The 27,411-nt window shown below is 37.3% G+C and overlaps 2 protein-coding genes across 3 annotated transcripts in view; one reads left to right on the top strand and one right to left on the bottom strand.

Annotated features, from left to right (window-relative positions):
* Nucleotides 1-24,808, top strand: part of LOC111148193 (reticulon 4) — a 73,334-nt gene extending 48,526 nt beyond the window's left edge. The window contains 6 exon segments of the mRNA XM_022504658.1: nucleotides 8,837-9,044; nucleotides 13,225-13,363; nucleotides 22,607-22,676; nucleotides 23,142-23,188; nucleotides 23,397-23,455; nucleotides 23,812-24,808. Coding sequence (XP_022360366.1) covers nucleotides 8,837-9,044; nucleotides 13,225-13,363; nucleotides 22,607-22,676; nucleotides 23,142-23,188; nucleotides 23,397-23,455; nucleotides 23,812-23,854 — 566 coding nt within the window. The 3' untranslated portion in view covers nucleotides 23,855-24,808.
* Nucleotides 24,809-24,968: 160 nt separating this feature from the next.
* LOC111148192 (echinoderm microtubule associated protein like 6) overlaps nucleotides 24,969-27,411 on the bottom strand; it is a 272,095-nt gene continuing 269,652 nt past the window's right edge. For both annotated transcript variants that reach the window (XM_022504656.1, XM_022504657.1), the window contains one exon: nucleotides 24,969-26,884. In XM_022504656.1, coding sequence (XP_022360364.1) covers nucleotides 26,860-26,884 — 25 coding nt within the window. In that variant the 3' untranslated portion in view covers nucleotides 24,969-26,859. The remainder of the gene's footprint in view (nucleotides 26,885-27,411) is intronic.

Genomic DNA, 27,411 nt, shown 5'->3' with positions numbered 1-27,411 from the left:
TCATAAACAGAACTAATAATTACAAAAGAATCCTAAGTCAGCATGATAGTGACCCTGTATTTCTTATTTCAGGATGTCCTTTATTTTAATTTGAAAATAGTATAGTTTTGAATTTAAGTGTTTCTATTCCTAAGAATAATCTGGCCCCTGTTCAGACAATGCAGCAAATATTAATGAAGCTGGTAAGGGGATTATGAAGATGAAAGGCAGTCATCAGTTCTTCAGGGTGTAGTAAGAAGATATAAAAGCCTGTAAAATGATACTGTTTTATAAGTTCTGAAAGCATTGCTGTTTGTTACTGAATAAGTATAGATATCTGAAAATAGTTTAGATAAAACTAATGTGAAATACAAACCAGAAATTTTTTTTGAATAAGAATTAGTACATGCCTCAGACTGGCATAAAGTATGCATTCATTCTAAGCAATCAGTAATATTTATTGAAAGTTTGTCTGGGGATATGGTAGATAATAAGGCAACATGCCTCTTGTGGGGTTTACAACCTAGTAGAGAAACATGTTAAAACAAGAATTATTTTTAGTTTACTTTTAATTTTTTTTAGGTGTATAATTCATTGATTTTTAGTATATTCATAAAATTATGCTGTCATCATCATTATCTAATTCTAGGACATTTTTATCCATCCCCTCCCCCCCCCCCCGCCAAACCCCCGTACCCATTAGCAATCACTTCTCATCTCTACTCCTCCCAGCCTGTGACAACCACTAATCTATTTTCTGTCTTTTGCAGAGTCACCTATTCTTAGACATCACATATAGGGAGAATCATACAATGTGTGATCTTTGTGTCTGGCTTCTTTCACTTAGCGTCATGTTTTCAAAGTTTATCCATGTCGTAGCATGTACTGGTGGTTCATTCCTTTTTATGCACCAGTAATATTTCATTGTATGGATAAACTGTATTTTGTTTATCCATTCATCAATTTTTGAATTGGGGTTGTTTCCTCTTTTTTGGTTGTTATGGATAATGCAGCTATGAACATAAGTTTTTGTATGAACACAGGTTTTCTAGTCTTCTGGCTAGAAATTCCTAAGAGTAGAATTGCTGTGTTGTGTGGTAAATCTGTGTTATCTTTCTGAGGAATTGCCATACTGTTTTTCACAGTAGCTGAATTTTGTATTTCCATCAGCAATGTAAGAGGGTCCTAATCTTTCTACTTCCTGCCGACACTTGTTGTTGTCCATCTTTTTAATATTAGCCATTCTAGTGGGTCTGAAGTGTTATCTGATTATGGTTTTGGTTTACATTTCTCTAATAACTAATGATGATGAGCATCTTTTCATTGCTTATTGGTCATTTGTATACATTCTTTGAAGAAATGTCTATTCAAATCCTTTGCCCATTTTTAATTACCTTATTTGTGGTTTATTGTTGTTAAGTGTTTTTTATATACTGTGAATACAAGTCCCTTATCAGATGTTTGATTTGTGAATATTTTCTCCCACTCCGTGGGCTGTCTTAATTTTTTTTTTTAAAGATTTTATTTATTTATTTGACAGAGAGAGAGATCACAAGTAGGCAGAGAGGCAGGCAGAGAGAGAGGGGGAAGCAGGCTCCCTGCTGAGCAGAGAGCCTGATGCGAGGCTGGATCCCAGGACCCTGAGATCATGACCTGAGCTGAAGGCAGAGGCTCAACCCACTGAGCCACCCAGGCACCCATGTCTTCTTAATTTTTTGATAGTGTTTTTTGAAGCACAAAATTTTTCATTTTTGATGAGGTCTAACCTTTTTCTCTTACTGGATGTGCTTGTGGTGTCATATCAAAGAAATTACTGCCTAAAGTCATGAAGATGTGCACCTGCTTTTTTCTTCTAAGGGTTTTATAGTTTAAGCTTTTCAGGTCTGTGATTCATTTTGAGTTAGTTTTTGTGTATGGTGGAAGATAGGAGTCCAACAACTTTTTTTTTTTTTTTAGTTTATATACCCCTTGTTCCAGCACCATTTGTGAAAAATTTCTCCCACAGAATTGTCTTGACACCCTTGTTAAAATCAGCTGACTGTGAATGTGTTTATTTCTGTACTATTAATTTTATTTCATTGATCCATTGATCTGTTGTCCATCATTGTGCAACTACCACACTGACTTGATTACTGTAGCTTTGTAGGTTTTGGAAAAAGGAAGTGTGAATTCTCCATGTTTGTGATTCTTTTCAAGATTGTTTCGGCTATTCTGGATACTTTGTGTTTTTCCGTACAAAGTCTACAATTGGCTTGTCAATTTCTGTTAACAGCAGGTAGGCTTTTGATAGCGATTGTACTGTACCTAGACCAGTTTGAGGAGTATTACCATCTTAATAATAATGCCTTCTAATCCATAAACATGAGATGTCTTTTCCATTTATTTAAGTCTTCTTTAATTTCTTTCAACAATATTTTGTGGCTTTTAGTTTCTAAGTCTTGGGGGTTTTTTTACTTTGTTTTTAAGTATTCTTTTTGATGTTATTGTAAGTGAAATTATTTTCTTAATTCATTTTCAGATTACTCATTGCTTTTATAGAAATACAGTTAATTTTTATATATTAATTTAATCTTCTGTCCTGCATCCTTTCTGGATTTGTTTATTCTAGTAACTGTTTTGTGGATTCCTTGGAATTTTATATATACAAGATCATGTCATCTGCAAATAGAGGTAGTTTATTATAGTCAGGTTGTCTTTTATTTCTTTTTCTAGTCTTAAAATTGCTCTACCTCATACCTCCAGGAGAGTGTTGATCAGTGGAAAGAGTGGGTATCTCACTCTTGTTCCTGGTCTTAAGCAGAAAGCTTTCAGTCTTTCACCATTAAGTATGATGTTAGCTGTGGGTTTTTTGTATACCCTTCATCTGGCTGAAGACCTTCTTTCTGTTACTAGTTTGTTGAGAGTTTTTGTAATGAAAAGGTGTTGGATTTTTGTCAGATCCTTTTTCTGTAACTATTATGATGCTCATGCAGTTTTTGACCTTAATTCTGTTAATACGGTATGCTATATTGAATGGTTTTCATATATTGAGCCAACTTTGCATTTCTTAAAGATTTTATTTTTATTTATTTGAGAGAGAGTGAGAGAGAGCATGAGAGGGGAGAAGGTCAGAGGGAGAAGCAGACTCCCCATGGAGCTGGGAGATGATGTGGGACTTGATCCCAAGACTCCAGGATCATGACCTGAGCCAAAGCAGTCACTTAACCAACTGAGTCACCCAGGCGCCCCAACTTTGCATTTCTGAGATAAATACCACTTGGCCATGGTGTATAATGCTTTTATGTGTTGCTGTATCCAGTTTGCTAGTATTTTGTGTCTGTATTAAAAAGAGATATTGGTTTGTAGTTTTCTTGCCATGTCTTTGCCTGATTTTGGTAGCAGGATTGAACATCTAAATTAATAATGGATATAAAGTCTCTTGATGAATATTAGAAGCAATAGCATTTGAATATATTTCTCAGCATTTTATTAAAAGTTAATAACTACTCCCCTCTGATTGAGAATTAACAATTCTGAAATCTTCCAAAATGTCTTCATTAAAACCAATTTAAGGAATCTGAGAGACTAGAAGTACTGGAGACTGTCAATTAAGGTGGCAACCGTGTTTGCTAGTATTTTTATAATGTAATATTTTTTCATCCTTACAGCTTCATTAACAATCTTTTAAATTTCTTTACACAAAAATACTGAAATGCTTCTATATTTTGCACATTGACTTTGGTAAATGTAGATTGCCTCTCAGACCTTCCTGTTCTGGCATACATTAATTTTGTCTTACGTATGACTTCCATTACCTAGTTGCCTTGTCTCTTGTGGCTCTTCTTCCCCTTATTCCTCCTCAGGACTTTAAGGTCTGTGGCTCTACCAGAGCCTTTCTATGGTGTGTTTCTTTTTTTTTTTTTTTAAGATTTTATTTATTTATTTGACAAGAGATAACAAGTAGGCAGAGAGGCAGGCAGAGAGAGAGGAGGAAGCAGGCTCCCTGCTGAGCAGAGAGCCCCATGTGGGGCTCTATCCCAGGACCCTGGGATCATGACCTGAGCTGAAGGCAGAGGCTCCAACCTCCTGAGCCACCCAGGCGCCCCATATGGCGTGTTTCAACAAGGCTTTGAAGATACCTGTTTTGAGTATTCCTATATAGCTTTTGCATACGTTTATGTAATATGTGTAGTTTACATTTAGGATTTTCAGAGCTCTTCCATTTATTGAAAAGACCTTATTCTTAGGAATCATAGGATAGGAGGAAAGAAAGAATTAGGTTTGGGTTTACTGTGTCCTCATGCAGTTAAATTTATTTTGGGCCGTAATCACTGAATACTACTGGACTTTATACATGGATATTCCCATATCATCAACTTTAGGGAAATTGAGCTGGTCCAACCCAAAGCACCAGAGTTACCAACTTGGTTATGTACTGTTAAAATTTTAACTATCACCTGGATCTAAATATTTATTAAGCTAGCATACATTATATTCTCCTCCCCATAGGAAAACCTATTGGGAAAACCGCACTCATCATAAGGTTCTTTAGCAGTAATGAACAGGAATGGAGAGGGGTGAATTTTTTTTTTAAAGTATAATAATTCATGTTTGCCACAAGGGAGGGTGAGAGGCAATTTCACATGGCATAGAAAGAAATAAAGAAGCAAGTTAAACTCAACTATTACCCTAATACTCCAGTACGAATTGTGTTTACTAGATATCCTTTCAGACTTCATGGTTATCTAAGTTTTTAAAATTTTACTATATGAATCTTTTTGTAACATTTTGTTTTTATTTATCGATATGGACATATTTCTTCAGTAATCTACATCACTATCCTTGCTGGCTGCATAGTGTTCTTTTGCATGGACATATTTTCTAATTTTACTTAATTAGATTCACATGGCTTTTAAAAGATTTTTTTCACAGTCTAATTAATAATAGTTTTCATCTATGGGAAAATAGCTTCAGTTATATTGGAATAGAGCTCTTCCTTTTTGGATTTAACTGTGGATTAAGTAGTCACATTAAAATTTGTGTCTCATTCATTAACCTTCTTGTTAGTTTTACCTTGACTTTTTTGGCCTTTGGGATTCATCTCACATATGGTGATTACCTGCCAACACTCTGCCTATTCATTATGCATGCAAATGTGTGATATTTATTAAGCATATTAATGTGCTGAATCTTAGTTTGACATTATACATGGGGCATACAAGTTTTATCAATAAGAAGCCTGTGTCGAAATCTGTGCTCTATCACTTAACTAATTAAGTGATCTGAGTCCAGTCATAGAAGAGCTGGTTCTCACTTTCTTGTCTGAAAGCTGGCCTCTTAGGGTTTTAATAACTGAAAGAGATAATGTTATGTAGTCTATAAATAGTACTTGGCACAGTGTAAGTGCCTGATAAATATTGGCTCAGGAAATAAAGGGAGGTGTGGAAACTATAGATCAGGAACCTGGATAAGATTTCTGAAACATCTGTCCGGCTTAAAAGGTTTGTAGCTGCTCAGTCTTTTTTTTTTTTTTTTTTTTTTTTAAACTTCTAGCATACTGTGGCCATAATGATATAGTTTGTAATTGCTTAAAAAATTGTAGGAATATGAGATCTTGTTTCCCTAAAGTTCTACTAATGTTTGACACTTAAAGAAAGCATTTTTTAGTAAGGTTCATTTCAAAAGACTGGTATGTCTAAGTCCCTCTCCCCTCAAAAAAATCTAGAATTAAAAAGGAAGGAGATTTTAAAATTTATCCTTGGCACAGATAATACAGCAATAAAATCTCATTACTGTAGATCCACTGATTGGGAATTTGAATGCAGGACTGATTGTGTATCTTTGTAGTGACTGTGTGTTCATTTCTGAAGGTGAAAGAAAAATTATTTATTTAATGCCCTGGTTACTGATGATAAAACTAAGGTCCAGAGAAGCTAGGAGCCTCACCCAGAGTTGTACAGTTGCAGAGACAGTACTAGCCTTGTGGGTCTCTTGAATCCCAGCCACTGGTAATTTCTTCTACCATAGCTGTATAGAAATCATATACCAATTATAAATAATTCTTATCAAGTCTTTGAAACTGTCCAGACAGTAACTCTTAGGTTAGGTAATTAGGTTAGTCATTTTTATGTTGTATATCTCAAGCCTGCAGTCATTTCTTTTATAATCAGGTCTTATTGAAGGGTTTTTAATGATGGTGAAGAATAATGAAGATAGCTGCATTTATTTTAACTTTTTACCAATAGTGATTTTGAAGGTTAATAAATGTTTTGGAGCACTTTGAGAACCATACATTTTTATAAGGCAGCATTTTGTTCATGTAAAAATTTGAGGTGTATTTTACTTGCTGATTGTTCTAGGTTATCAGCTTTTTGTTCTGTTAGTGAAATCTTAGATAAGTTTGAAAATCTTTTTCCATGTGGCTTCTAAAGCAACATGACTATCACAGCAATATGATTTATTAACTTGCAGGTTAATCATGAGGTTGAAACTTTCTTTTCTTTTTCTTTATATTTAATACCTTAATAAGAATGGTAGTAGTAATTGTGGTGGTGTTCATAATAACAATAATTAACAACCTGGACATTTCTTAAGAATTTGTTAAATGCTGTGTACTATATATTCACTATCTTATTAATGAAACATTTTGTTAATTCATTTTCTCTCTTAATCCTCACAATATCTCATTAGGATCATTCCTATTGTGTACACATTCTGTAGATACAGAAGCTGAGGTACAGAGAGATTTAGTGACTTGCTTGAGGTCACATAGTTGGTAAGTTATGGAGCCAGTTGTTGAGTGTCGGTGATCCAACACCAGAATCTGAGTGCTTTGTTTGGGGCACAGGGGAGCCCCCAGGGAAAAATTATGTGACTAAGAGCAGTCTTCATCATTGCTTCCCCCACGCTCCCAGGTATCCTGTTTAAGAAAACAAAACTACATTAATCATGAGAACCATTGCTAGCAGAGACTTACGAGGCCTCCATCTTTACGTTTTCTAGATCTACCCATTCTTTAGGACCCAGGTCAACTTCTCTCTTTTTCACAGTCTTTAAAATGTCCTCTATTTTTTTTCTTTTTCTCAATTGTAATGATGGTGCAACAGTGATTTTATAATTTTTTTGGTCATTGTTTTTATGTGTCTTACTGTCTTCCTAGAATTGTAGTGTTTTAGAGTTGGACAGGGTCTTAAAGAAAAGTCCACATCCCCATTTTCAAGTTTTTAATTCATTCTACTAGGTTGAGTTCCATGAACAGTATCAGTTCAGTAAATATTTGCCGAATGTCACAAATCTATTAGCATCGCTTGCTGTCTCTTTATTCAGTATGACATTATTCATGATGTCAGTTTTATAGCCATAGATAACACTGCTTCAAGTTCTGGTTATTTCTCAGTTGTGCTACTATATTTGTATAACAGTAGAAACTAGTTGAATAGAACAAAACTAAGGTAGATGTTTTAGGCAGGGTTGGAACAAGCTGGAGGTGGGAGAAAATGTGAATAAAGAATTAAAATCAAAGGTTGAACACAAAGCTGTAAATCATATAATGTTAAATTAATAGCATTTAAATCAAATCATAGGATAACAGACTGTTTCCTAAACATAATAAATGTTGATCCCCTGCTATGTTTCAGACACTGTGACTAGCATTTAAAATGTCTTAATTAGCACTCATGATAAATACTAACAGGAATTGAGGGCTTCAAAATGAATGAAATGTAACATAATACATTTCACATACGTAGTTTTCCCCACAGAAGTACCCCTAATGGTAAAAGAAAATTACATACCTTAGAGAACCAAAGCAGCCCCTGGAAATGTGTTTTTTCTTTGTTACCTTCTTTATCTTAAAAATTAACAGGTATTTAAGATGGTACTCAAGAATATGCCCATACTTGCGTTACTATAAGAATATTAAACACCCCCTCCATCCCCTAGTTCTTCACAGTCCAGAGAGAGACAAATTATGTTTAGCCTGTGAATTCAGGAACCCTTTGGCACACTGCAGAAATCTTTGTGTGTTGTACATAACCCGACTTTAAGACCGCAGGCCTATGGTTATTTGATCCCCACTATGGCTCTGTGACCGTAGACCAAGAACAAATTTGCTAAGTTTGGCTATGTCTGACTCCTTACTATTAATAAACATTATATAACAGTGTAACACATTGAGTTTTTCTTTTTTTATTTGACATCTACATTTTTATGGCATTGTATTTATCTGCTCTCAAGAGAAGTAGCTTTTCAGATATTCTAAAGCATGTTTTCCTTTGTCTTTGGTGTTGTAGGCAATTTTTGTTTTAATGATAATAGCCAGGTTAGGTTACAATTTCATTATGTTTCTCAAAGAGATCTCTTAAAAGCAGAGTCGTAGAACTCCTATGTCTAGTTTTTCATAGTTTTATTAACATTTCTTGAATTGGTGATTTTTCTGCAAATAAATATATTTTTACATCATTGGTATCATTTTAGTAAGTGTGTTAAGATTTTTTCTGTTATTTGTATTTATATTATGCAATGAACAAAGTTGAAAGCCCTCAAGATGATATTTTTAAAAACTTGTTTTGGATTAGAAGTCTGCTATACTGGGCTTGAGAGATTGAACGATCTTATATAGCAAGACTGATTGGGACAGGAAGGAAACAGATTTGCATGAGGAAAATTAATGGTAAATAGATGGAGGTATGATTCTAATTTACTACTTCGAATGGGTTTAAAGTGAAGCTTACAAAGTTAATCTTTCTCTAACAATTTAGGTTTTGGTTTTACTTTTAGAGACCTTTTTGTTTTTGTAGGTGGAGCAAGTATAAATGTGCCAAATTCAAATGGATAAAGTAATGTTCTAATTTCAGATTTCTTCTTTTTTAATTTTTAGTTGTTGACCTCCTCTACTGGAGAGACATTAAGAAGACTGGAGTAGTGTTTGGTGCCAGCTTATTCCTGCTGCTTTCACTGACAGTATTCAGCATTGTGAGCGTCACTGCCTACATTGTCTTGGCCCTGCTCTCTGTGACTATCAGCTTTAGGATATATAAGGGTGTGATCCAAGCTATCCAGAAATCAGATGAAGGCCACCCATTCAGGTGAGATGTCTGGAAAACAAGGCACACGTTGGCAACACTATAAACAGGATTAGTATTAAGACTTTGTTCTGTAGTGTTACGGGCATGCATTTTTTACTGCTTAAAGATAATTGTAGATTATTGCTAAAAGGCCATACCAAAAGCATCTGCTTTTGAGATTGTTGAGGTTAAAGGTCATTTCATGGGCTCATAGGGAAAATACTGGATTTGTGTGTCATTAGCCTAACTTTACTATGTGCCAGTAATATTTATTAGAACTAAGTATTTGATTATCTGATTTTACTTTAATGGGAACTATATCTTTTTAACATGGTTAGGATTGGTGAAAGTTCTGTTTTCTTTATTGCTTCCTTTTCGTGCTATCTGATATTTGAAATACCTTTCTTGCATGTTTTTCTGTAATGGTATCTTGTCATGCCTATGTGTCCTCTTGCCCTTCCTTTTCTGTCTAGTTTTCTGTTCTTGTTCCCTAAGGCATACTTTTGTATCCTCTTGTTATCCTTTGATGAGGATCTGTATGGCCACTTCTTGTCTCCAAACTATCATCTTCTGCCCTGACTTTTACAAGTACATGCTCACATCATGTATCTGATTGGTAATGGGACATACCTTTGTTTGGGTCTTCTGCCCTAATTTCAGACTCAGCATGTATTTTCCCCCAGTTTTAAAAAATTGAAATACGATTCATGTATTACAAAATTCAGTGGTTTTTAGTATGTTCTCAGAATTGTATAGTCATAACCATCTAACTCCAGATTTTCTCAAATTTTTTTAAAAAAGAAATTTTCTACCCACTGGTAGTTATTTCCCACCCAGCCCCTGACAACCACTAACTTAACCATGTCTGTAAATGAACGTTTTTTTTTTTCCTCAAACTTGTCAGTTTCTATCAGTAACACCACTACTGTCCCCATTTTCAGGCTCCCAATTTTGATGTCTTTGTTTCCATCTCGGGTGATAACTAAGAAGATAACTAAGTTGTATTGTTTTCTCCTGCTTCCTCAGTGAAGACCACAAGCCCATAAAGCCAGGGACCAAATCCAGTCTGCTGCCTGCTTTTGTAAATAAAGTTTTATTAGAACACAGGCATACTCAGTCATTTAGCTGTTTTCATCATGTTGTAATAGCAGAGTTAAGCAGTTGTGACAGAGACTATATATGGACTTCAAAGCCTAAAATATTTAATTCCTCACTCTTTACAGAAAAAGTTTGTCTACTTGTTCACTTGGGGTTCTGGTTACCTTGGTTTACTTCAACTTTTATATGTGGTGTCCGCTTTTCCTCAGATAATACTTTAATTATATTTTTAGGTATTTGGGCTTCCTGTTACTACAAGATCAAGTCCAAATATCTTTATCTTGTCTCTCATTCACCCCTTCTAGGGTTTTATTTCCATTCATACTGCCTTTTAGCTTCTCAGATGAACTAATCTATTACACTTCTTATTTAGTTCTGTGTTTGATTTCAAGATGTAACTTTTTGAAGGTTTCCCTAACACTGGGTCCAGATGATCTGAGGGTCATTTCCTATTGCACTAAGTATGGCTTTGAGATACTCTCTAATTGTTTTGTATATAGACATCTTTTTTTTTCTTTTGGTAAGGCAGGTATCTATGTGGGCATGAATGAGTGTGTAACTACCAAGAACATTATCTAGTTAATATTAATGGGTAAATGTAAACTGATTTTCAGACTTTACAAGAGATCTACTAAATTATTTTGCTTGTCTTGCTCTAGTTCTCTCTCCATATTGATGAAGTAATGATGCTATATAGGTTTGGGAAAGAGACTGGCATTTGTGAATGCTGTTATGTCCTTGGCCTTTTATGTACAGACTTAATTTTCATAACAACTCAGCGAGACAGATGGTATTATTCCATTCCAAAAGAGGGAAACATACTTAAAGTTCAGTAACTTAAGATTGCAACTTCAAAATGGCAGAGCTGTAGCATGCCAAAAATAATAGAGGAATATGATTTTTAATTAGATAAATCGAAATATTTAAAAATATTGTCAAGCCAAAACTTCTAAATTATCTACACCATAAATTTTAGACATCTTTTTATTTTAAAGAGGATTTTGGGGGGAAAAAAATCTAGTGATTTTCTTAATTCATATTTCTTGAGAAACACTTTATTCTTCATTCAGAGGCCTTTTTTACAGTCATGAATTCAGCCGACATGCCAGTTAAATCCTGTTGGACAGTTTTTCCAAGTACCACACTAATGGTGGTACCGTATAGTCTGTGTGTAATACCTCTGGTCACTGGAAAAGAGTGATGGCAGTGCTGGCCTTGCATTAATAATACATACATGCCCATTGAATGAATGTAAATATCCCTAGGATTTCCTTGATGGAGAGAGCCAGCTTTGTGCCTGCTGGCCTCGTATCTTGTCTTTAGCAGGAACAAAAGCAGTGGTACAAAGAAATGGAATACCAGCTTAAAGTTACATCAGCTTCTGTTCTGTGTTTCTCAAAGCTGCACAAATAAACTATTGCTGATTTAAGGGTAAATGTGACTCTTTGATCATTTTTAACTTGATAATAACAACTTGATATGTGCTGGTTAATCAATAATAATTGTCTGAGTGCTATGCCATCATAGGAAGGATATATTCCTGGTCTTGAACTAAAAGTTTATACTTTCACAGGAAAAATAAACAAATATATACATGTCCATATTCCAAGGCTGGATATGGTCAGTGCTATAATAAACTACAAAAGAAAGCATTATTAGAATTAGATAAGAGGGTCTTAGGGAAGAGCCAAAGAGGCTTCATGTGTGGGTGGGATTTGAGATGGGCTAACTGAGTGGATATGCTATTACTAGGTGTGAGAGGAGAGCATTGTGGATCAGGAAAACAGTATGATGAACAAAGGCAGTAAGACTAAAAAATGTTTGATGAAGGGCTCATATTTGCCTGCCAGCATAGTGAGTGGTGAGAAAATAGGTTGGAAAGATTGAATAGGGCTCTGGTTGAAAAGTTGGAACCTTAGAATCACAGAATGTTTCAGCCTTACGAGATTTAAGAAGGTCTGTTTCTCTAATTTTATGGAGTGGGAACCATGAGCCTGAGAAGTCAAATGACTTTGCAGGGTTACACAGAGAGATAGTAGCAGGTCTTCTGACTCCTACCTGAGTTCAGTCTAAGTAGCACTATCTAGGATAGCTTAAATGAAAGGAATTTGGCATTGGCTGAAGGAGTGGATTAGGATGCAGACAGATTAGCGATTGGTTTGGAGACAAAACATTCCAGTTTTAAAATAATGAACACTTATACTAGAGAGAGAGCACAGTGAGTAAAAACAGAGAGACATATTTGGGGCATATTACAGAAGTCAGCTATGGGACAGGGACTTACGAGAGGACTGTTCTTTCCAGTATGAGTAACTAGTGTCCACCAGCGTTGGGGAATGATGAAGAGGGACTCGGTTTTAAGGAGCTACTTCCAACAATAGGAGAGAATGCTTAGTATTTCTGAGTTGGTTCTACTCCACCAAGATAAAATGGCTTCTTTGAAACAGTAACTAATGAAGCAGTTCCTTGCATTCCTGCAAATGACTTCTTTACAGTTGTTTTCTTAAATAGGACGATTCCACCTATCTTAGTATAGATTAAGGCATCTTCATGGACAGTAACTATTACGTTTTACTAGCGTTAGCATCATGCTTTTGGCAGCCATTTCACAATCTGGGCCTTGACATATTGGGCAGTTTCCCCTGAAAAGTTAGGCTGAGAGAGTGTAGTATTTGGGGAATGGGATCTTTGTTAGGAAAATCTAATGAGACAGCATGAAGTCAGCTTGAAGAAAAAACCCAAACCCGTAGTAGTAACTACCATTTGTTGAGTGCTCCTCTCCGCCTGCCTGTATTAGGCACTGAACTCACTGAATTCTCATGACAGTAACTGTGCAAAGTTACACAGACAAGTTAAGTGACAGAGCTTAATCACGCGCAGATCAGTCTGACTGCGAAGGATTTTTTCTGTGTTCGTCAGCTGACCCTGTGCATGTCAGTGAAATATGCATGGATTGGTGAATTTTTACATTGTACCTAATTAGGAAATAGTAGGTTTTTATAGTAAAATATTAATGACTTCTTTTACAGATACATAATTGCTGAATGAGAGACATCCAGGGACAATCACTGTGACCAGTGACAGGATGCATTTTGTTTTCCAGGGCGTATTTGGAATCTGAAGTCGCCATATCTGAGGAGTTGGTTCAGAAATACAGTAATTCTGCTCTTGGTCATGTGAACTGCACGATAAAGGAACTCAGACGCCTCTTTTTAGTTGATGATTTAGTTGATTCTCTGAAGGTAAGTTTATTTGCTTTTCATTTTTGATATACCCAGAATTTAATATCAAATGAATGGAGTGAAAAATTCTACTTTTCTATAGGAAAGGAAGTGACAGAGATGTAGTGAAATCGAGCTACTGTAAACTTAGAAGTCAGAAATCAGAATCCCAGCAAATTTTTAAAATGGAGAAAAGTACTATTCCTTTCTAAAGGAAAATAAGTTATAAATTCACACTTTTGGAGATCACAAAGATTAGAAGTGAGAAGATTATACACTTATCCTGATGAGCATTGAGTAATGTATAGAATTGTTGAAACTGTATTGTACACCTGAAACTAATGTAACACTGTATGCTAACCATACTGGAATTAAAATTAAAAACTAAATTTTAAAAAGTGCAACAAAAAAGAAAAAGTGAGAAAATTGAAGGGAATTTTCACTGTAGGAATAAAGATTACTTAATAGAGTTGATACCAGATGTGATTTATTTGCCCTTTCAGAGTCTGGCACTTAATTTCTTGGCTTATGTTTGATTCATATACTCACATAAGCTATTTCATATCTTAGACTCTTTCTTGGAATGTTTGTTCTGGAAAAACTTTTAATACTTGGAAACACCTCGTCTAATATTCAGTTGGTAATTGTTGGAAGTCTTTCTTCAGTTTTTGAATCTTGCTATAGCAGCTGTTAGGGTCTCACCTTGCCAGTAAATTTCTCCAAAGCTCACTGACTCAAAGCAAATACTAAACCAACTTCTAACATGAGCTCCAAGCACTGGGACTTTAGTTCTTGACATAAAACATTTGTGTTTTTTGTATTATTGCCTGTGACTCTGCATAAGACAGACTTATTTCCTGTCTACACCTGGGTAGAAATGTACCATGGTAGTAGTTAGTTTTTCTTTCACAAGAGCTAGGTGCTAGTTTGCAATTTATCATGCAAAAGAGGGATATCCTAGCAATATGATGATTGGGCCTTTAGAATCAGTGAAGCAATTTCTGAACTGGTCAGAATACATTTAAATGTTCAATCCTTTTAACAAGCATTTTAGCCTTAATAAACCAATAAATGGATATTATTTTCAGCTGTGTCCTCTCAGCTTACAACCCAGACTCTCAGTTACTTATAAATAACATTAATGGAAAATAATTTAGGGGGTCCCTGTGTAGCTCAGTCAGTTAAGCATCTGCCTTGGGCTCAGGTTATGATCCCAGGGTCCTGGGATTGAGCCCCTCGTCAGGCTCCCTGCTTAGCAGGGAGCCTGCTTCTTCCTCTCCCTCTGCTCTGCCCTCATGCTTGCACACATACACTCTCTCTCTCAAACAAGTAAAATCTTGAAAAGGTTTTATTTTCCTTTTATTATTTAATCTTTTTTGTATAGAGTGCTTGCATTTAGTGACATCCTGTAGTAGTGCTTTGAAATTATCTGATGTCAGTGTGTAAATAAATGATCAGAGCTATGTTATTTAGGATGTTTTGGTTTGTTAGTTTCAAAGGGAACAAATAAGAATACTTTGGAGTAAATGAAATATAACCTTGTATATATGGGTGCTAGACGAACCCGGTCCCTATTCACTGAAGTGATATTTGCTATATTATAGCTTGACAGCTGGGATAGACCATGTGTGAAAAATCATCAAGAAGGTGCTAGTACAGTTTAAGATGAAGCGTTTGTGGGTGGGAATTGGTTGAGAAGACACAGTGTAAATAGTGATAGAGCTTCAAACAACAAAGGGCCATCTCTGAATTTAGCAGTAAAAATTGCTGGGCTGGGGAAGACCTCAAACAAAATCATCATGAAGCTTGATAAAGGGAGAGAGTCATTATTTTTATAGACTTAATAAAAATTGCAACAGATCCAAGGCAGAAGTCATACTACATGTTTGCACCATGTAATGAAGGCAGCTCAGTATGTCTGTAATACTCTTCTTGAGAGAAGAGGTGTTCTTGAAGACTGTTTAAATATAAAACAAATTGATCTGGGAATGATTTGTTCCAGTTTTTCCAGCTTTTAGTTTAGTTTAGTTTCCAGTTTTAGTCTCTACATGACTTTCAAAAGAAAACTTTGTTCTTTCAGATTTTATCATCCTCTATATACAGTCCTCTGTGTACCTAGTTATGTGTGGAAATACTTGGCAAAGGCTAGAGGAGCATGAAAATGTTAGAGAAGGCATGATTAAATACTAAATAAACACCCTTTAAATCTGTTTTGCACAGATACTTGAAAAAAAGGAAATTTTATGGATAAATTACTTCTCTAAGATGAATTTCATTTTGCTCTTAAACCTCAATTTTTAATTTCTTTTGAAAATTACCTTAGATGCTCAGGGATTTTTTTTAAAGCAGATGTTATTCATGATGAAACTAGCAGAAGTGAGAAAAACGGAATTTGATAAATTTTTGCCTTGAGTGGCTTTTATATATGTGACTTTTGAGTAACAGATGTGGCACATGAGGCAGATTTACTTCCTGAAACACTATTTTTTTGAAATTTTCTTATTTTTTTGGAAATATTCTTTTTTCTTAATATTGGGGAAAAAAGGCTTGTATTAGAATTGTATTTTACTACTTTGTCTCCTTATGGGTTAGCAGTACTTTTGAAAAGAAAACTTACTTGAATGCTTTTCTTAAGTAGTGTTTTTTGGCAAACCCAGGGCTCCAGGCATGTAACAGGTTCTTCAGCATATTAACACACAGAAGGAACTTTGCATTTAAGTCACAAAATATGTTGAAGCAAAAAAATAAGGCAGGCTATGTCTTTTTCTCCCTGTGTAGTGGTGGTGGTCTGAAGCCCTTGGTAATTCAGTTGCACATTTGGATAATATACACAAAGAGTCTTCCTTGATAACCTGGTGGTTCTGTTCCTTGGGAGACTTTAGTTAGACTTTTTCTTGTTTCTTTTTTTTTGTTTGTTTGTTTCCTGTCCTGTGTACCTAGGGTACCTCCAAAGTCAATAAACATCTTCTTTTTACCTTTGGAGCCCCCCTTTAAAATTTAAAATTCGAATAAAAAATTGACCCCTTTAATTAAAATTAAATCTTAATGTCATTGTGTGTGGGTAGTATAGATTCCATCTGTTTCCAATGAATAAGGGTATTACAGAAACACAGGGTACTTGGGTAAAATGTCTCACTGAAAAAAGCTAACAAAAATCCTAACACTCTTGACTCTTTATAAAAATGACTTAGTATTACCTTTCTAAAGATAGTTTCCTAAGCATTTACCATTCTTAATCATCCACAGTTTTTGTATATTCAGTGTTTTGGTTTTTTTTTTAAAGAAAATGATTTCCTTCTGACTCTATTACTTTTTGCCTTTTAGCCACCGCAGCCAGTAGAGTGGTAGATTATCATTCCTTAAAGCAAGGAAAACAAAGTTTTTTTTCAGTTCATTTTTTTTCTTTACGTTTTCAATGTAAAGAAGAAATTGATTTGCCCTAATATTAGACTGATTTATTTCCATATATTTAGAGACTCAATCTGTTGAAAGTTTGCTACCTGCTGTCTCCAGTTTCCAGATGAATTTCTTAAATAACACTGAATTTTTAAAAACTTACAGGAACCAGCTTCTAGCTGGAATTACTTTGATTTTATATGATGCATCATTAGGAAAATGGATACCACCCTAAATTCCAAGAAAATGCAGTGAAGTCTCATAAGTTTTGTTTTTTTTTTTTTTTAAAGATTTTATTTATTTAGTTGACAGAGATCACAAGCAGGCAAGAGAGGCAGGCAGAGAAAGAGGAGGAAGCAGGCTCCCTGCTGAGCAGAGCCAGATGTGGGGCTGGATCCCAGGACCCTGGGATCATGACCTGAGCTGAAGGCAGAGGCTTAACCCACTGAGCCACCCAGGCACCCCTCTCATAAGTTTTTAAGTGTAGAAAATACACATGGTATCCAGCTCTGTGGTATACTTAAAATAATAGCATTTAAACAGAAATTTGAAAGCGGTTTCTCTATAACTTGCAATCTTCATAAATTTGATGCTCTCACATTTATATAAGCTACGTTTCTAGATTCTGGATCACAGTTACCATTCCTTCTATTTGAAACCTTCTTGCTCAGAAAGTGAAAATTTTAGAGTCACTATTCTTAGCATGTGAAACTTTCTTGCTCATTATTTTTTTCACAGTGGCTTTTTAAAAAAAAAAAAAAATCACATAATCAAATGTGATTTTAAAAAATAAATAAATAACCGAACTTCAAGGTTCCTGAGGCATCAGGTCTGCTGAAAAGATCTGTTGTGCTATAGTGGTTATCACTGTGTCTGGCCTAAGTCTCCTTTAGTCGTTGACTTGGATGAATAAGACATATTTTGCAGATTTCTCCTTTTAAATTCTTGTGTAAGAGTTCCATTTGTTTTGCTCCTTTGCAGTTAACTACAAGATTCTAAGCCCTGGAAAAGATTTCACGTGTCCACAGATGGAGCAATGATACATTTCCCAAAGGATTGATTTTAGTCAAATTTTATGGGCAAAATCACTGACAAAGCATTTCTAATTCCATTTAGTACAATTTATTTCAGATATTACTGTAAATTTCACTTCAGCCAAATGTTTTAGCCAATCCTCAGGATTTGTTTTAAAGGTTCTCTTAAAGTGGTTTTGTTCCACTGAGTGCCAAACATCAGGTGTGGGGAGGAGAATGAAGGAAAGGAAAGGAAAGGAGGAATGTCCGCTAGTAAAATTAAGTTGCAAAAACCATGTATATAGCCTTTTCTTGGAGAGTCTGGTGTACCTTATTAGTCTCTGAGAGGTCAGAAAGATGCAGGATAACTTTAACCCAGTGTTATCTGTTAACCTTGTTATAAATAATACCCATGAGTACCAGAAAACTAACCCTTAGTTAATGTTTAATTCTGTTTCTGTGATTGATCTTCTGTGTAGGCGATCTTTGATAGGCTTTATTTTAAAACAGTGTCTTTGCTGCACACTAGAACCGCCTGATAACTATGCCGGGGGGGGGGGGGGGGAGAAGGAAGGGGGGGTCCCTTCTCCTAAAATTGTGATTTAATTTTTCTGGGGATACTGCCAGAAGAGTGACTATTCTTAAAAGTTGTGGTATTAAGCTATAAAGCCCAGGCTATAGTTTTCCCCCCAACTCCTACTCCCACCTCCCACTCACCACCACCTCCACTGGAAAAGAAAGGCCTAGGACAGTCCCTGCAGGGCTCAGCTTTGGAGCTGCTTGAATAAGGCTCCAAGTCAGATTAGAGGGAGCCTGCCTATTGAAACCTCAGATCTCAACGGAAAAAAAAATCTAATAATTTTATTTATCAGATACCAGGACCAGGTGTTTTAGATAGAGGTTCTTATTTTTCTATAAAACAGCTTTGGGTGAAAAGCCTGGATTCTGTATGACTGTAGTTCTGTGACTTTCAGGGAAAATACATGTTACAATTATACGAAAATTGCTAGCGAGGGGTGCCTGGGTGGCTCAGTCAGTTAAGCATCTGCCTTGGGTTCAGGTCATGATCTTAGGGTCCTGAGATCAAGTTCCACATCAGGCTCCCTGCTCAGTGGGAAGCCTGTTTTCTCCCTCTCCCTCTGCTGCTTCCCCGCTTGTGTTTGTGTGCTTGCTCACTCTCTCAAATAAGTAAATAAATAAATTAAATCTTTAAAGAAGAAAATAAAGTTTAAAAAAAAATTGCTAGTGATAGTTGCCTGCACATCAGGTAATCCTAATGCTCCAGAATACAATCTTAAATCTGAAAGTGAGCCAAAAGTCTGAACTCCAGAAATAGCTAACCCAGAAGAACATTAAAATCTAGCCCCTAGGCTCCTGTGTGGTTATTAGCATACAGTTTTGACAGTTTTGGCTTTTTTCAGGTTGCAGAAAAATTAGAAGGGAAATGGGCTAGGGAAAATGTAGGCAATCAAAGCAATACTAATGAATGAGGCTGAAGATTTCAAAAAAGAGCAAAGATTTTTCAGTTTAAAAGTGCAGGAAAAGTTTGAAAATGTCAGAATTGCCAGAGTAATGTCTGAAATTCTGTTATGCATCCTGACTCCATTTTCCCTATAAATGTTGCCCCCAGTTGTTGAGACATCATCTAATAAAAAGCTACAGAACCTTTTTTTTTTTAAGGATTTTATTTATTTATTTGACAGAGATTGCAAGTAGGCAGAGAGAGGGAAGCAGGCTCCCTGCTGAGCAGAGAGCCCCAAGCGGGGGCTCGATCCCACGACTCTGGGATCATGACCTGAGCCACCCAGGCGCCACAGCTACAGAGCTTTTTAATGAGGTATTTTATACACAGTCAAGTTTGATTCCTTGTCCCCAGACAAAAGACCGATAAGACATGGCACTTGCTCTCTTGGGAGTATTTATTAGACCTTCATTGTGTTTTGGTTCTTTTCTCTTCTCTCGATACTGCCCAGAGAGAGATGGTTTCTGATCTCCGTGTTCCTATATGCACTGGCTGGAATGTCATAGAGAGTTGCCGTGGACTAGCGTAGAATTTGTAGGTCCCAAATGCAAGTTGCCTGTTTTGTTTCTTTAAAGTGTTTACAGACCTATTCTTTGCCTCTGTATGATAGCATGCCCATTCGTGAGAAATTCCCACTGATAATGGTTTCTCTGTAGGTGATTTTACCTGCAGCAGAGCAGATAGATTCTGGAGTCAGATGAACCTGAGATCACTGTGACCTCTGCTCTGGCAGTTTGCTTAACTGTTCTCTGTCTTGGTTTGCTCTTCTATAGGGATAATAATAGTACTTATGGCATTGTGAGGAGATTCAGTGACCTAATATATTTGCAAAAAAAAAAAAAATGTTGCTTTTATTCCATAACAGTTCCAAGTAATTGTGCAATTGCTAGGTGCATGTCCTTAACTGTACCATTCTTTTCTCATGCTGTATTCTGTAGAAAACCTTACCTAGCATTTTTGTTTTGGGTCCCCAAAGTATTAAATTTTCTCCAGATTGCAGTATTTAAAAAGTCTGTGATAACACATAAAAATGTGAATTTCTGGTTTCTCTCTTAAAATCGGAAATTTTGGCAGCATTGGCCTGGAATACTTGCATGGCAACAGTCTGTGGAGCGGGTTGTATGTGCTTCCATGAGAGGGAGAAGTACTTCTCTCTCTTTGCCTCAGTCCTTAGGCTCCTTCGTGCATTTACAGCACCTGCCTAGTCCCACATTTAGTGTTTCCTCTGTTCCTTTCTTTGCCTTTGGGCAGTGTGGCTTTTAGGCAGAATGTCCCCCAAGAGGCAAGTCTAGTGACATTTGAGCCCCTTAGATGGTCTAGATGTGAAGTCTTGGGCTTCTCTGCTTATGAATTTGGAGTTCGGCCTTGTGGGTGACTTAATGACCAAATTAGGGCTTCTTTTTAGCTTGTTAGTATCTAACTGTGTTAGTATCTAAAATCTGTCTTGACAAAGGTATCCTTATTGCTAAAGCAGTTTCCTCTAAAATGTGGAAGGTTGTTGCTTTTCTCTTTAGACTTGTGGATGGTGATGGATGAAAACATGAAAATGTTCTCTAGCCGATGGGCTGAAGCGTGGAAGTTATAATTAGCTTCTGCAATTGGAGTCTGTAAAACTCTGAGAAGGAAGAGCCTTGCTAACTGGAGTCATGCGTCCAGCCTTTCTACTATGGCAGTTGCTGAGACCAGGGCAGTATTTAATTTTTGATTTTCAGCTGACAGGTGTTAGGAGTACTTGACATTCGGTCACTTTAATGTTAGTTACCTTCAGTTGTAGGGGTAATGAGAGGTTGCTATTTGTAGAACTGACAGTTGTGGTAGAGGAATCCAAAGTGTGTTCCTAACCTGCAGTAAATGTGCCTAGTAGAGTTTGAAGTTCTGCTTGGTACTTAGCTCACAGTAGACGGATTTTGTTCAATGAATGACTGTATGGAGGAACAGATGCTTTAGTTCGGGGGTCTGCAAACTACTGCCTGGCTCATGGCCTATTTGGTATAGCCTGGGAGCTAAAAATGGTTTTTAAATTTTTTGAAGGATAATCAAAAAATTTTCAGAGATCACATTCCAAGGATATGTGAGAGACCATTTGTGACCCGTAAAACCAAACATGGTTATTATCTTACGGTCTTGATAGGAAAGGTTTGCTGATCCCTGCTTTAGGAGATGGAGACGCTGACTCCACTCCAGGCTCCTTTTCATTTATACCGTGTATGTACCTGACTAGTCAGTGCAGACGGTGGCACTGCTATTGTTAACTGCCAATTAGGGCAGAGCTAATGCCAGACACATGAAGGCCTTTAATAGAAAGCAAGGCAATTACGAAGAATAGTAAAATCCAGACTGACTCTGTTAAGTCTTCCAAGAACTGCTTCGAATAGGTCGAGTCTGTACTGTATGAGCTCAACCAAATTTTAGAACCAGAAGAAAACTCTGAAATGTTCTTGTCCGGCCTTTCATGAAATAAAGGACTTGTTAAAATGAAATCCCTTTTTAGAACAGCCTTTCCCTGCTTTCTTTGATGACTAAAAAATAGATTTTTAAGACCATGACTACTGAAGTAGGAGAGTTTGGTTAGTTCTCTACCCCTGGAGGGGACAGTGAAAGCGGACCTCGGGCAGGGTCTGGGTCTGCTGTGGTAGTTCCAGTGCCTACCTCACCAAGTTGTTAAGAGGAATAAATTAGTATTTGTAAAGCATTTAAAACAGTGCCTGGCACTAATATGGTAACTATATTGGTGTTCGTTAAATAAATACGGAAGGCAGTGGCTAATACTAATGGTCAGTTTTATTAACAGGCATACAACTTGGAGGCATCCTCAGTTCCAGGGTTAACTGTTAAAACATTTATCACTGTGCAGACAATGCCTCTGATCCTTAATAAAACATTAGAGGTGGTATTTCTGGTACCTGAAACTCCTTGTCTCTGATCATAATTATTCCCCGCCTCATTGTTGCTTGTTCAGCTGAGATTTCAATGTCCAAATTGTTCATCTCCTGTAGATCTCGAAATACTTGTTAGTGCTTTAAAATCAGGCTTAATTGTGAGTTCTCATACCTTTTCAGGCTTCCCATTTAAAACCTAAATTCTATAGCAGAGCAGAAGAGGTAAGGTATACCTTTGGCATATCTGGTCTCAGGGAAAACAAGAGAAAATGAATCAAATCTATATTAATTAGGATTCTGAGACTGGTGACTTACAGGTGAAATAGCCTATTACTTTACCAAGTCTCCAACGATTTTTGCTTCTGGCAGGTTGGCATTTAGGTGGGATGCTTCTGTTTGAAAGCTTCAGCTTTGTGTGAATTGTTTTTAACAGGCTAATGTTATTTTCCTACAGTTTGCAGCATTGATGTGGGTATTTACCTATGTTGGTGCCTTGTTCAATGGTCTGACACTACTGATTTTGGGTAAGTTGACAACATGATTTGAACAAAAAGCTGCACAATAAGGGAAGATAGTGTGCAGGAGCTTAAAGACACTTTGGTGGAGAAAATGCTTACATCGTAGGGAAGATGTTGGAGGTCTTTAAATTGCTGATACTGATATTGTATATTTAATTGCTACTTTAATTCCTAAAGAATGCTTCAGTCAACAGTGATAAAACAGGTGGGGGCTGGCCTCACCTGATGGTACAGTCCTAAATTAGACTAACATGGGATACCTGTATTTTATAAGGTCTGTGGGACTTGATTTTCAGCTAGGAATAGTTCATGCCTCCATTCCTCTTCTGTGGCTCCCCACCAGCAGGAGCCTCCAGGAGAAGCTTGGGTATTTAACCATTCATTAGGAACGTTGCCTGTTAGATGGCTTTTCAGTTTTACTTCCCTAAATCATACCACTCTGTTTTAAAGGTTGTGTATTTCCTTTTTCAGCTCTAATTTCACTCTTCAGCGTTCCTGTTATTTATGAACGGCATCAGGTAATTTCTTAACTGTAGATTTCGGAATTCAAGACCTACTGTATTACCTAAACAAATCTATCAGTACCAGTTTCCAAAGCCTTATAAAAATGAAAAAGGTGGTGTCTGAAGCCTTTATTAAGCCTTTAATTTGCTGAATATAGTAATGGTTAATAAGATTCTTTAGCAATGTCAATTTTCTAGTAACTCCTTTCCACCTCTCTTGCAGGCACAGATAGATCATTATCTAGGACTTGCAAATAAGAGTGTTAAAGATGCTATGGCTAAGTAAGTATTTAAAATTCACTTTTTTTTTTTCCCCCACTAAGAATAAAGTGTGCTGGACTTGGAGAATTCATCTTATAGGCCTAGTCAGTAGCAAATCTTAATCATAACTAAAAAGTGCAACAGCATTGCCAAAGGATTTTTGTCTATGTTCAGATCATTGCTGTGTTTGCTCTGTGTTGTATTTAAGGCTTTTTTAAAGTCTAATTCAGGAGGCAAGGTGGCAAAAATACAGCTTACGGTTTGACAGTCCTTGTAGAAGCTGAGCACTATAATATACAAGTAGTTCTTGAAGCACAGCACTGTTAAATACTTAAAAATATTTCCATTGACCTTTTTTTCTACCTTTTCACTTGTAGAATCCAAGCAAAAATCCCTGGATTGAAACGCAAAGCTGAATGAAAAAGCCAGAGATCATAAAACACTAGGGGTTTGAAAGGGGATATTCATTTGATTACATGGGGGAGGGTCAGGGAAGAAGGAAACCTTGACATTGCAGCTTCACAGATCTTTATTTTTAGCAATGCGGTGTCTGAGGAAAAATTACCTGTCTTGACTGCCATGTGTTCATCATCTTAAGTATTGTAAGCTGCTATGTATGGAATTAATTAAACCGTAATATTTGTTTTTCCTATTTGAGGCACTGGTGAATAAAAAAAGATCTGAGAAAGCTGTATATTACACTCTGTGGCAGGTAGTCTTGCTGTTGTTTTTTGGGGTGGGGGAGGGGGTCGCAGAGAAAGTGGAGCTGAAAAAAATAATCCTTCTCACAGTTTGTGCACTGTGTATGGTCTGTGTAGAGTGATGCAGATTTTCTGAAATGAAACGTTTAGACGAGATCATACCACTAAAGCCAAGAGTGAAAAAGCTTGCCTTCCTGGTATGTTCTAGGTGTATTGTGAATTTTACTGTTATATTAATTGCCAATATAAGTAAATATAGATTATATATATATCTATATATAGTGTTTCACAAAGCTTAGCCCCTCCCCCTCCGGCTGCCGCACAGTGCGCGGTATTTCAGAGTCCCCGGTTACATGTGTATAGTTCCAAAGCACATAAGCTAGAAACAGAAAATCCATTTCTAGGAGCACTACCATCTGTTTTCAACATGAAGCAATGCCATGCACATAGTAAACTTCACCGCACAGACTTCCTGTAGTTCATTTTGTGATAAACTCAATCTCCGGACTGAATCTAACGCTTCCAAAAACGTTGTTTGCAAATATCAAAACTTGTTATGCAAAAAATTATAAAATGAAGATTTATACATTTGTGGTTTAAGCTGTACTGAATCTGTGGAATGCCTTGTGAACTGTAAAAGCAAAGTATCAATAAAGCTTATAGACTTAAAGGATGTTGGGTATTTTGGTTCTGTGAAATGGCAGCAGCTTCAGAGGAAACACCGAGGAGCCTTGGCTTCAGCCAGGGAGAGGGGGCCGCACTCAGGAAGCCTGCCCGCGTGTGCGCCAGCTGTGTTCACACGATCCCATTTATTGGACACATAACCAAAATGTTTTCAAATGATGTATTTCTTGTACTTTGCTAATTGAAAATAAATTCATGCACCAATATTTTAACATATAGTAGAACACAGTGCAGGATTTATGAACATACATAAAATCATACCATAGAAATGCTTACAAATAAGATCTACGAAGTTTCTTGACATAGACACTATTGCTCTTTAAATATAGTTGTACATATCCTCATTGATCAATTTATTCTTCCACATGGTTATTTCAATGCAAGGGCTGATTATTATGAAAGGTCAGTGGTACAGTAGAGGCAGACATGGCCATCACTCAGCATCACCAGTCACATGGTTACAGAAAACAGAGTCAGGACTGCACAGGGGCTCAAACTGGGGACCCAGCAGCCTCTCGGGATTCATGTAAGGCATTCATAACTGGGCATATAAAAATAGCTTCGTGAGTGATCTAATCCACTTAGAATGCAGAAGCACTTCCGGGGTAAATGTTAGTCTGTTTAATTGAAAATGCTTCATTTCACCTTTCTCTAAACTGGTAACTGCAAATAGCCAGGAACTCAAGCCCCAGAATTTGGCTTCACTGATGGGGAAGACTAATCCGTGTATGTGTGCTCAGAGTCCCCAGTCACTCACCGGCCTTCCTCGCGGTGTGTGCGGCCCACCCTTCCTGGGGTCAGCGGTGAGCCAAGTGTGAAGTGTGACTGAGGCCAGGTAGGGGTCTTCTGGTTAGTATTGTTCAGGTCATATTTTCTGTCATCCAGCTAACTCTGAGGAACTCTTAAGATAGCTTATTTTGTTTTATAATCTTAACCAAATATTGTTTGGGCTTAGGAATTTGTTCAGCAGAGATTTTTTTTCTTTCTTTTTATGTGGACTTGACCTATATAGCTCACATGAACAAATCCATGGGGTCAAGTCATCCCCACTGTGGGGGTGGTAGACCCAATGCAGCCTTGGGTCACCTCATTTATTACCATTTTAGGACTAAGGGCTTATCCTTCTAGACCCACTTGAGATTTTTTTCCCCCACCCTCCCGCTCTGTTTTGTAGTAGTTGTTTATTTTACTTCTGTTTGGATTTTGTAGGTTTGGCACTAAACAGTGAAAACCCATTTCTACCCCCTCCCTCCGGAATTAATTTCTTTGCTGCTCACCTGCCACTCTTTCCCAAGCAGGTAACCGATGTCTTGCATTTAGGAAGCCGGGACATAAACACATGACATGGGTGACAGACCAGGAATCTGTTAAGGGTCCTGTAGCCCTCCTCAGTTTTGAAGTTTTAGCACCATATGTAGAAAGGAGAAAAATTGTGGGAGGTGAGACAGCAGCCCACACAACTGGTAACTTTCAAAGGCACTTAATGGATATAAAACTCTGCAAATGAAACATTAAAAAATTAAGTTTCTCAACTCGTTTATACATGGCTCATTTGGTTTTGAAAGCTAAATGTGGAGAACTGAGGCTATCAATAGTTCTAGTGCTTAGGTGCATCTAACTGAAGCTGTCTTATTATAACTCATTGGTAAAAATGAATATTTTTAAAGTATATAGAAACAGAATAGCAAAACATCTTTTGTAAAAGTTTTGGTGCAAATTAAAAGCTACATATTGGTTAGGGTTAACTGAGGCTTTGAATTTGGTCAGTGGGCTACATTATCATAATTTTTTGTCAGTGTGGTTAGTACGTCGTCTCAGGAACAGAGGCAAGGACTCCTCCCATGTGAGAACTGACCTTAGCGTCACAGTTTCACAGAGGATGGAGCGGTCACCCCGCTTTGCTGGCATGTGGCGCTCGTGTGGCCTGCAGCGCAGTGGGCCTGGGCCAGCAGCTGGCGGCACAGAGGGGCCCTGAAGTGCCTCCGCGGTGGCTGGGCAGGGTGGGGGGAGCAGCAGCAGCAAGAAAGAGGTTTCGGGCATTTACAGACACCGCCATACAAACACACTGAAAAAGCAGACCAGACATTCATCTTGCATGGCTGGACGTCATCGTCCTGTCAAGTGACCAAAAGCAATCCTACCGAGGGCTCCAGAGTCGAGCTCAGGGGATGTACTGGACCTCATGATTCCAATTTCTAAAGACAAATCAGGGATCTTGCCACCAATTAAAGATCTGCTTTTTAAAAATAGCCTATTGTTATTTGTTTGGCTTGACTCTTTCGACAGCCCGAGCGTGCTGAATGTAAGGACTTTCGGCAACTTGACGCTATCTCTTGTGTTCCTACTGACAAGGTTTTATCAGTCCACTTGAGCAGGAGAGCCCTTTCTAGTGTGCAGGAGAGCCAGGGATCGGAACAGCTCCCGTGGCGACAAAGGCCCAGGGGTCCTGCATTCTACGGGTTACTTCCAAGCCTTTCAGAGCAGTCAGCAGGCGCCTCAGCCCTCCCGCACAGGGGTGGCCAGTTCACTTAGTCTTCTGGGCGCTAGCCTGCTCCTGGTCGGGCGGGTGTGGCTCTCAATGGGTGTTTCCAC

The sequence above is a fragment of the Enhydra lutris genome, unplaced genomic scaffold (assembly GCF_002288905.1).
Source record: "Enhydra lutris kenyoni isolate GAN:26980312 unplaced genomic scaffold, ASM228890v2 scaffoldscaffold18, whole genome shotgun sequence".
Lineage (NCBI taxonomy): Eukaryota > Metazoa > Chordata > Mammalia > Carnivora > Mustelidae > Enhydra > Enhydra lutris.
The sequence above is the reverse complement of the archived record's forward strand: the minus strand, read 5'-3'. Positions and strand labels throughout refer to the sequence as shown.